This window comes from Polyergus mexicanus, unplaced genomic scaffold (genome assembly GCF_030449975.1).
Source record: "Polyergus mexicanus isolate NDT 795.1 unplaced genomic scaffold, iyPolMexi1.0 SCAF_5, whole genome shotgun sequence".
Classification (NCBI taxonomy): Eukaryota; Metazoa; Arthropoda; class Insecta; order Hymenoptera; family Formicidae; genus Polyergus; species Polyergus mexicanus.
Genome location: NW_027223325.1, coordinates 764,584 through 775,703, shown reverse-complemented (window position 1 = coordinate 775,703; position 11,120 = coordinate 764,584). Strand labels below are relative to the sequence as shown.

General features: G+C 49.6%; 1 protein-coding gene and 1 long non-coding RNA gene across 2 annotated transcripts in view; one reads left to right on the top strand and one right to left on the bottom strand.

Annotated features, from left to right (window-relative positions):
• The first annotated feature begins 285 nt into the window (after positions 1-285).
• Positions 286-6,715, top strand: LOC138932951 (toll-like receptor Tollo). The gene has a single exon (XM_070295295.1). The coding sequence runs from the start codon at positions 803-805 to the stop codon at positions 4,787-4,789; it is 3,987 nt and encodes a 1,328-aa protein (XP_070151396.1). The 5' UTR covers positions 286-802; the 3' UTR covers positions 4,790-6,715.
• A 2,750-nt stretch (positions 6,716-9,465) lies between these two features.
• LOC138932953 (uncharacterized) overlaps positions 9,466-11,120 on the bottom strand; it is a 157,071-nt gene continuing 155,416 nt past the window's right edge. Inside the window, exon 4 of the long non-coding RNA XR_011446892.1 lies at positions 9,466-9,685. This is a non-coding gene — a long non-coding RNA (uncharacterized lncRNA). The remainder of the gene's footprint in view (positions 9,686-11,120) is intronic.

Here is an 11,120-nt window from a genome sequence, read left to right as displayed (position 1 = left end):
AGGAGCCGCTTGATAGATGCGTGCCGGTGTGCGTCTAAGAACTAGTTTAGTGTTTACCTAGTAAGTAGCGTTGTCAGTCAGCTGGTTTGTTGCATCCTCGGGTCAGGCAGGCAAGCAGGCAGGCAGGCAGCCGCCTGTGGCATCCAACGTTCGCCGAGAGGAGCGCCGCGCGTCACTGTGTCTCGGTGCCGATTGAAGGGAAGCGTGGAGGGGCACGCATGCGGATGGTGGTAGTAACGCGTCGGTGGAAGGGAACCGCATGCCGCTAGTTACGAGGGGTACTCCGTGATCGTCGATAGAACGGCTCCGACTCAGTTGCGCTCCGACCGCCGCGGTGGAATGTCGTTCTCTCCGGACTGTAGCAGTAGTAGTAGTCGTCGCCGTCGTCGTCGTCGTCGTCGCCCGGATCGTCGCACGTAATCGCACCAAGTCGATACAAGGATAATCCGTCACGTTCGTTCGTTCGTTCATCGCGTCGAGGAATGAGAGCGATCGGTGCCCGATCGATTCACGCGACAGGACGACGAGATCGCGAATCGTCGCGTCGTCGGTGTTAACGGTGTGAGCGGTGTGTTTCGCCGACGGCGAGGGAGAGAATCCGCTTGGTTTTCTTGTCTTATTATTATTTTTTTTTTTTTGTTCGCTATCGTGGCGTTGTTGGAACGCGCGGAGAGTGATAAAAAGGGCAAAGGTTGAAACGCACAGAGTGTTGGTGGCTATGAGTGCGTGACGGCGCGAGCGTCTATACTCGAGCACTCGCGCGACTATCTTCCGATCAGCGAAACGGACCGGTCGTTCCGGGATGGATAGCCGTCGCGTCGCGGCGTCGCGACCGGCGATGGTTCGGTCGACGATCGTCGTCGTCGTCGTCGTCGCCGTCGTCGTCCTGTGCACGTTGCCGGATACGGTGCACGGGCGCAGCATCACGAGTCTCGAGGCGCCGAGCGGTTGCGAGTGGAGAAAGGACGACGGCGAGGACGGGGAGCAAGAGCTCGTCTGCAGAGTGAGAACAATCGCGGACGTGTCCGGTCTGATCGGCAATCTGTCGACGATACAAACGGACTCGGTGACGTCCCTGGGATTGGAATGCAGCGACGAGACGCTCTACGAGGGCCAGCTCGACGGCTTCCTGCCGTCGTTGCCGCGTCTCGCCAAGCTGCGCGTCGATTCTTGCAAGATCCGGTATCTGCCGGGCGGCGTGTTCGCGTCGGTGCACAATCTCCGCGGTTTATCTCTGCGGACGCGCAACGGCGATTCGTCGACCATGACCCTGGATCTGAATCGCGACGCGCTTCGCGGCCTGACAAGCCTGCAGCATCTCGATCTCGCCGACAACGATCTATGGACGCTGCCGTCGGAGCTGCTCTGCCCGGTTGAACGGAGTCTCGCGTGGCTGAATCTAACGCGCAACAAGTTACAGGACATCAGGTCTCTCAACTTCTCCGATCTAACCAAGTCCTGCGCGATCCTACTCGAGGTCCTCGATATCAGTAATAACGACCTCAATGCCTTGCTCGACGGCGCGCTCAGCAGCCTGCATAGCCTGAGGGTGCTGAAGGTACAGGAGAACGCGATCGCCGCCGTGGGCGATCACGCTCTGGCCGGTCTCGAGTCCCTGCGTGTTCTCAACATGTCCAGCAACCGACTCGTCGCATTGCCACCCGAATTGTTCGCCGAGACGAAGGAACTGCGAGAGCTGATACTCAGCAACAATTCCCTCGCGGTATTGGCGCCCGAGCTGTTGGACAGTCTCGAGCAACTCTACGATTTGGATCTCAGCGGTAACGAGCTGACGAGCCACTGGGTGAAACGGGGAACCTTCTCGCAACTGATTCGTCTCGTTAATCTCGATTTATCGTTCAACTCTCTCACGAGGATCGACGCGTACGTCTTCAAGCATCTGACAAATCTGCAGATTCTGAAGCTCGAGCGTAACAATATCGACACGCTGTTCGACGGCTGTTTCGCCTCGCTCGTCAATTTGCATACGCTAACGTTGTCTCACAACAAGATCGTCAAATTCGAACCGGCGTACACGATCGGCCCCGGCGCGCTTCAGCAGCTCTTCCTAGACAGCAACAGGCTGCGCAGCTTGCACAGGCACGTGTTCGCCAATCTTACGGATCTTCAGGATCTTTCTCTGAGCGGGAACGCTTTGGTGGAGGTGCCCTACGCGGTCCGTGTCTTGAAATCGCTCAAGACTCTCGATCTTGGCAACAATCGCATCTCGAGGATCGACAACGACACGTTCGCCGGCTTGAACGAGCTCTACGGATTGCGCTTGGTAGACAACAAGCTGGAGAATGTATCGCGCGAGGCGTTTGCGTCTTTGCCGGCGTTGCAGGTACTCAATTTGGCAAACAATATCATTCGTCACGTAGAACAGAGCGCCTTTTCCGCTAATTCGGTATTGCGCGCTATAAGACTGGACGGAAACAAATTGACGGAGATTCGCGGCGCCTTCACGAGTCTCTCGACTCTTGTCTGGCTGAACGTGTCGGATAATAAGTTGCTGTGGTTCGACTACAGTCATCTACCGACGAGCATAGAGTGGCTGGACATACACGCCAATCAGATAAGCGAGCTCGGCGATTACTACGTGCTGCGCAACACGTTGCAAATAAAAATGCTAGACGCCAGTTACAATCTCATCGCCTCCATCACGGAGGCGAACGTGCCGGACAGCGTGGAGACGCTGTTTCTCAACAACAATCGAATACAAAGCGTCGCGGCTGGTACGTTTCAACAGAAATCGAATCTCGACAAGGTGGTGCTTTATGGCAACGAAATCAGAAATCTGGAGATCGGCGCCCTGACTTTGCAAACAGTGCCGGACGATCGGGAGCTTCCCGCGTTTTACATCGGCAATAATCCCATCCTCTGCGATTGCACCATGGAATGGTTGCCGCGGATCAACGAGATGGCCCGGCCGCGGCAACATCCTCGCGTCATGGATCTCGACGCTGTCACGTGCGACATGGTGCACGCACGCGCCACGCCGCGACGTTCGTTGCTCTCCCTAAAGTCCAAAGACTTTCTCTGCCGATACGATGCGCACTGCTTCGCCCTCTGTCACTGCTGCGACTTCGACGCGTGCGACTGCGAGATGACCTGTCCGGACAATTGTTCGTGCTATCACGATCACAGCTGGTCCAGCAACGTCGTCGATTGCTCCAACGCCGGATACAAGCGCGTGCCCGAGCGATTGCCCATGGACGCGACGGAGATCTACCTGGACGGTAACGAGCTCGGCGATCTCGGCAGCCACGTTTTCATCGGCAAACGTCGTTTGGAGGTACTGTATCTCAACAACAGCGGTATCGCCGCGATACACAATCGTACGTTCAACGGCGTCGAGGCGCTACGGGTCCTCCATCTCGAGGACAACGCGCTACGAGAACTGCGGGGTTTCGAGTTCGATCAGCTCGATCGCATGTCGGAATTGTATCTAGATCACAACGCCATCGCTACAGTGGGTAACACGACCTTTAAGAAGATGCGTAATCTCAAGACCTTGCGACTCGACAGCAACCGCATCGTCGATTTTCGGCCGTGGGAGGCCTTGCCGAGCATCGGCGGTGGTACGAGAGTCGCGCTCGAGGGTAACGCCTGGAGTTGCGAGTGCGGGAATGCCGCTCGATTACGCGCCTGGCTCGCGGAGCATCGCGGCGATCCGGACAAGATGTATTGCCGCGACGGCATCGAGACCCTCGCCCAGGCCATGGTGCGATGCGGCGACCCGTCCACGGAGGCCGTGAGTCGCGGTATCCAGGAGATTCCGCTGCTAGGTAGTAACTTTGTGCCGCTGCTCGCCGGCGCGCTGGTAGCCGTAATCGCCATTTGTCTGTTTGTCGCCTTGGCCTTCGTCTTTCGTCAGGATGTACGGCTCTGGGCCCACGCGCGTTACGGTCTACGGCTCGGCAAGATGGCGACGCCGCCCGACGAAGAGAGGGACCGATTATACGATGGCTACATCGTCTACAGCGAGCGCGACGAGGACTTTGTCTCCAGATTCCTCGCAGCCGAGTTGGAGCAGGCCGGCCTGGCGCTTTGCTTACACTGGCGTGACCTGCCGCCGGCCAGACCGCAGGATGCGCTGCCGCCAGCCGCGGCCGCTGCCAGGCGCATCGTCCTCATCTTCTCGCCGGTATTCTTGGCCAACGAGTGGCAGCGCGTCGAGTTTCGTGCCGCTTTGAGAACCGCGCTGGAGAACATCAGGCCGGCTTCGCGGAAGCGCCGAGTGTTGATCCTGTTGGCCACCGAGACGCCTACCCGGGACCCCGAGTTGCAGCTGCTGCTGCAGACCTGCACCGTGGTGGTCTGGGGCGAGAAGAGGTTTTGGGAGAAGCTCAGATTCGCCATGCCGGACTCGGTCGACAAGCGGCAGCGCGACAGCAAGAAGGTCAACGACCGCAATCGCGCGCCGACACGATACACCGCGGCGCCGTCCGTCGCCGTAGACGTGTGGACCAAGCCCAATGGCGTCCTGGTCGCGCCGGTGCATCACGCGCCCACGCCGACGCCCACGCAATCCACCTACGTCAGCTCGGCGTCCAGCCGCACCGAGGATGAGGACAGCGGCGCGGAGCATCAGCACCATCAGCACCATCCGCATCATCAGCACGGCTATAGTACGCTGCACACCGGTAACGGCCGGCCGGCCAGTCTCTTCTCCAGGGGCAGCCATCTCTACAGCACGATACCGGAACCGCCGGTGGTGCCAACCGCGCCTCCCGGGGAAGCCCTCGCCCCGGCGCATCCGGGCAATCCGCGTACTTACTTCGTCTAGCGCACAAGGGCGGCGATCGTGCTCCGATCCGGCAGGAGATAGACCGCAAATCTCGCTCTCTTCCCCTCTATCTTCCATTCTATTTTCCGGTCGTCTCGTTTCCGGTACCCGCTGAGGTGCGATCGCCCAGCCGTGTCGCAACGAGTTCGTTCTCTCGTTCTCGCGAGGAAATCGGAATGTAAAAAATTTCTCACCGCGTCGGCATGTACAGCGGCCAAACTTGTACAGCGTATTTCCGGTATTACTCGGTCGTCGCTCAGCGAACGCTGACGAGACGCTTCTGCATCTCGATCGAATCGATCGAAAGGCGTTTCCCGGGATCAAACGGGTGATCCGAAAGCGCGCGACACGCGCGCCTAGTATTATATAATACGTAAACGAAATCGATTCGATGCCTTGTGCTTATTATCGATGTAACGACCATGTAGATTTAACGGCTTGTGACCTTTCCTTTCCGAAAAACGGGACGAGACGCGATAATCGCTCTTCGTTCCATTCTCGCGGTAATCTACTTTTTCATATCGTTGCGCAACGTTCTTCCAGGTCACGACCGAATACTTACCGCGTTTTGAACTTGTTATTCGCAGAACGCGGTTTGCTTTCCTCTCCTTTAAATCTTATAAATAATGACGCGGTATCGATGAGCATCTAGATTCTACATGTCCGCGTTTTTATTTTTACTTATAACGAGCGAGCCTTGTAGTCTCGCGCGTATAGTTAAGGCACGACTATTAGTTCACTTTTGTACATACGTATCTCTATCGTTCTAATAAATTTTCGCGCGTCTCTTCGTTGATTAATTTATTTCGTCAAATCATGATAAATCGTCGAGACCCGAAAGTGGGTCGCGATCGATGGATATCTAATTTAAAGTCATTTTGCCATTCAATCCTTTTCGCAAGCGAGTTCTTTCGTTTAGAATCGTGCTGTTTCAATTTGCATTAATTCGCATAACTGTCAGCAAATTCACCAATAAAATTATTCGTTGTGGCTTGCACAAATACGATGAATTACAGATACACCTGTGAATAACGATGATAATGATGATGAGTGAATGTATCCGGCAGCTGACGCACAACGCGAATATTAATTATTTTCTTTTTATTCCTAAAGCATCTTTTTCATAACGAACAGCATACGCGAAACGATTGCAACAACAATCGGAACGGTATTACAAAGGATAAAAAAGAGTAAAAAGTGTTCTCTTTATCTAAATATTTATTTCAAATACGCTTGGATGGACGCATTTATTTTATATCCTACACGTGATACTTTATATTGTTATTTTATTAGCGATATAACGGTATTATATGCGTTTGACAACTTAATTGCGAGTATTTATATCTTTTTTTTAGTAACATTACGCGCGAGAGAAGCGAAGCAATACATACATACGTGCACAATGTATACTAATATTGTATTTTTCGTCGCTTTTCAGTTCACATCCATTTGATTTTTAAATGGGCATCGAAATATCGAAGAAATCATGTTTATACGGTAGAGATTGCGAGCCGTAAAACGCACGTGAAACATTGTCGAGTAATGATCTCCAACGGTTGAAAATAGCGAAGATAGCGCACGTGTACGAAAATATATTTTCTCTCGTATTATAGGACTCAAAATTTTACGATAAAGTTCCTCGCGCACACTGACACTTGTTTGGAACCGACCCGAGGGGCCATCATCCTATGCCACTCTTGTCGTTTGCTCGTCGATCGCCCGTCACAGGATTGACAGCGAATCGTCAAGTGTCAAATGACAGAAAGGAAACAAGCAGACGCCTCGTGAGAGTTTGTTCCTAAAGATTCACGACTGTCTTGATAAAGTAACGGTCGCGTAACGCTTATTAGTCAGTAAGTGAACACTCTGTAAATATTGTATCTAATTTTGTAAATATTCATGCACATTTCCGAGCATACACACACACACACATCCCAAAGACCAGCGCTGTGTACGTTACTGGTCGTGGATACGTCTGAGCTATAATCGCGCGTTTAGGAGTGTATAATTATAATTAATATTATATTGTTGTAAATACGCTCATCGCAATCACACGCATTATATATTCACAGCCTGTTAAATACGTATTAAATTAATTGCAACTTTCCATTTCAGCAAAGAACCATGAAAATAAACACGTTTGTTTTATAAAAAAAAAAAAAAGAGTCATCGCGTTTTCAACCGATCCTATAAAATTCCCGATTCCGATTGTAAAATTACAAACATTACGTTGTTCGAGGTTAATAATGCGACATAGCACACTGGATATGTATAATTAATATTAACATGAGAAATTCTTCTGCTTCCGATATTTGGTCGCAATATTATTCACAATATTGGAGATATTAGCGAAGGATTCTTTTATTGACATGAAGAAGTAATGCATCTCGCAAAATTTATACAGTCCGCTTGCCGATCGATAGCATATCGACGATTGTCGAATCTACATTACGTATGCATGTAGAGCGGATTTGAAATTCAATTAGAGTATACATATGTATATGCCGACGCGCGATATTAGGGGGAAAAAAGTGTACGTTTCACATCTCTCTCGAATATTCCCTACATTTGTTCATTGGTCCGACTTTGCCTCCTTATGCTGCTGATACCGCCGCGACCAACGACATCGCCCGCGTGTGTAACTTTAGGTTTATATTTCCCGTAGAAAAAAGAGAGGAGGGAAGGAGAGCGATTCTTTCGTCGCGCAGCGCTATTTCATTGTGCGTCCCGGTGAAAAATCTGCTTCGCCGCACCTTTTGATTATTTCTCGGATTCGCGATTGCGGTCGGATGTTGCGTAACGACAACGGCGACTACAACGGGGAAGACGAAAAAAGGGAAGGGAAGGGAAGGGAACGCGGAATGATTCACCGCGTAATTTCTATCGCGCGGAAAAACAGGAACGGTCCACGCATATATTCATGAAATTTGGATTACGATGACTAAGGCGGCGAAAGTAGGTAAAATATTTAGAATATGTTATATATTATCAATTTAAATGGATAGTCTGTAATATATAACAATCTGTACCTCGAATTATTTTATGCTAATAGATATAATATAGTATGACGGCACGCGTATTTTAAAAATCTGCTTTGTAAAAGAGAACTGAGACGTAATAGAGTTACGTAAGAACGGATATCAGGTACAACAACCGATCGTGTATTCCTCGTAGTTTCTCACTCGCGATGTCGTAAATCGAGATATCTGGAACAGGCATCGCCAACCCTTAAATACAGTGCGTACGTGAGCCGGGAACACCTTCATCACGGCCGGTCCACCGAGCGCGCAGGCAGTCGTGATAACGATAGGCGACGACTGTCCCCTCCTCCTTCGTCCCCCTCCCCACGCCTCCCCGAAACAGCACCGAGAAAGAGAGAGAGAGAGAGAGAGAGAGAGAGAGAGAGAGAAAGAAAAAGAAAGTATAAATATATACCCTCGGCGAGAGAAAAATATTAACAGCGTCCCCGCCGAAATCGCTTTCGTGCGCGGCTGAGAAAAAGTGTTTGAGATTTCCTCCCAGTTCTCGCATTACCGTTCCAGGTCACGCGCTTAAATGCAATTCGGTGACGTAAGTTAGAGCTTCGCCGTCGGGAGCGAGTTGTCTCTTTAAAAAAAGAGAGAGAGAGAGAGAGAGAGGGAGGGAAGCAACCGAGAAATCGCGCGAGCTCGCCGCGCGTTCACGTGTCTTTCGCATCGCCTAAATAGCGTTATCGAAGATGTGTATCTACACGTATCGATGTAACCAAGCGGTCGTTGGAATATTGCAGAGCGAAACATCTCCACCCCCCCCCACCCTTCTGGAAGCGCGGGTGCACGCGCACACATATGCATGTACAAGATTCAAATGATTTGAACGCCCGTGGGCCACGAATGCCAGAAAAGAGCCGTACCACCGTGGCTAATGACATTACGACTTTGGGACGCTCTCGGGCAAATTACATTCGCCAGGCGGCCAGGCAGTGGAGGATTACCGGTACAGCGAATGGTATAATAATACGATTCGCTGATATCGAATGAAATTACGCGGCGCGTAGAGAGATGCGTTTGATAATTGAAGTACCGGCGCGCCAAGCGGAGAAGATAATTGAGCGGAGCGTCTCTTACGATTTTTCTCTACTTTTCGACGATCCAGAAATTTCTTTTGGAATTAGAATCCGCGCTTTATCAAGGATCGTGTTAAAATTTGTTAAAGGGTATTAATTTTCAGCGTTGCAATTCCCGTTTATATCGAAATGTTTCACATCGATCTCCCCGCGATAATCGTTTTATTTATTTTTTTCTTTCTTTCATAGAGTTTCCCCGCTTTATTTACAAGCGTGTCACGCCCGCGATCTTTTTTTAGTTGCCGCGAGCACTTAAATTAAGAGAGACCAGCCGCCACGTGTGCGGCGCACCTGCGTCAAATCGCCGATGTTGCTCGTGCGCCGAGAATATAATTCCAATTGCGACGCGAGTTGATTCGAAAGTCTACGACGGGATCATCGTCGGGAATGCATTCGCGTTCGAAACGGAACGCGAAATAAGGGAAAGCAACAAGGAGTAGAGCGATGATGCTTAGGGGTGCTGAACAAAATGCGACAGGAAATTATAAGCTGTGTATATATAAATGAATTTAATTGCCTCTAAACCCTTTGACGTCCGTCTAAAGCCAGTTGCTTATTAACATATAACATGGATTCATTAGGCCCGGAAGCGTGCTTCGGGAATCTTTATCAGATTACGAATGCAACTGTACAGGACCACGCCTTAGAAGATGTGGCTCTCGGCGCTATAATAATAAGACATCTGACATACCGCTTGTTCACTGTGGTGTGTCAGAAAATTTCAAGTCACAACGAAATTAGTCTTCCTCTCCTTTGTCCGTTGTATCATCAAAAAATCCATGGTTCTCTATCTAGAAAAAAAAGAAAAAAAAATAATGTCATTAAAATAAACTTAATTCTTAAAAGTTTCTTTCACAATGTCTATTTAAAAGATTAGATCCGACCTCTATCCTTTAGAATCACACCGGATAATATTCTCTCGATTGTGATCGATTGAAAATTAACTTACAATTCAATTTATGCTAGAATCACGTTCAAGTACCGGTGTCCTTTTGCCGTTAAAGTAAGAAATATCTTATATTTCTTGGCTCTCTCTTCTCATCTCTTTCACGTACTATATTCATGTGCTGAATCGCGGATATTTTCGCGCGCACACGTGCGAGGTTCGCGCGCAGAAACGCTCTAGTCATTTTGGTATGCGCGGCTTAACGCGGGAAGGCAGCTTCACGTCTCAGAACACACGAACACGATCCGCCACTTGTCGGTTTATCAAAAAGATTTGAGCGCTAAGCAGTTCTCCGTGTGACCGAGGCCGTCTCTCGCTAACCGTTCGCCTCGCGTACAAATAAATCCCCCCTTGTATGTAGCGACTATCGAGATGAAAGAAGAACGTACACGCTTGTAATTTCGAAAAAAATGCATCTTTATAGCTAATCTATTCGGAACCAGTCTTCTCGACAACGATCGATTAGCCTGAAAAGAGAATATAAAATTCTTTTTTTTTCCGCAACCTTTTCAGAATCTTTTTTCGCTGCTTTTCAAATGAATTATCTCGACTATATTACACATATATATATATTTTTACATGTACAGTTTTATTTATTTTATATATATATATATATTTTAAAAATATGTACCATATATTTTATACCGCAAATGTGATTGTGTAACTCTCTCACTGGTCTTTATTTTGCGCATTTCTCGATACGTATGTGTCACTTGGTTGCCCTTCTGTCACACAGCTGACAACCGGTTGAGGACGATCGAAGGACGGTTCCGGGACAGCGCAAAAATGCACGAGTCAGTACGCGCCTTATCGGTTTTCGCCTTTTTGCGTCACGTCGATGGAACAAGCGGAGGCGCCGGTGCATCAATCAGCCCTCGATGGAAGAGCCGCTAATTGCACCGTTCGCTATATCTCGATCAATCGAACGTTGGGGCGTTGGAATTAATTAGAACGATGACGTGCTCGCTCACGACGACAAGCACTCGGTCGCGAGATAGGAGCCCGTCTCGGATTCGATTCGGTCGTGTACGAGGCAGATACTTTATCTTAAGTGAGTAGTTTTCCTTAGGTCCGGGATCGAAAACGAGGAACGCCGGCCGAGATTAAACGGGCAAATCGCTTTGCCGGATTAACGTACGAAACGTCTTTCCTGACAGTTAGTGTAATTCCAAAATAAATTCACCGAACGCGATAAGTAATGTCTCGGATAGCAGCTGCGTTCCTTTCGAATGGCCAAAAGGAACATCTTGATTCCCGGTTGAATCGCAAATAGTATTTTA

What these genes read in the sequence shown, in the direction of transcription:
- LOC138932951 (XM_070295295.1), top strand. Translation starts at nt 803, where the DNA reads ATGGATAGCCGTCGCGTCGCGGCGTCGCGACCGGCGATGGTTCGGTCG.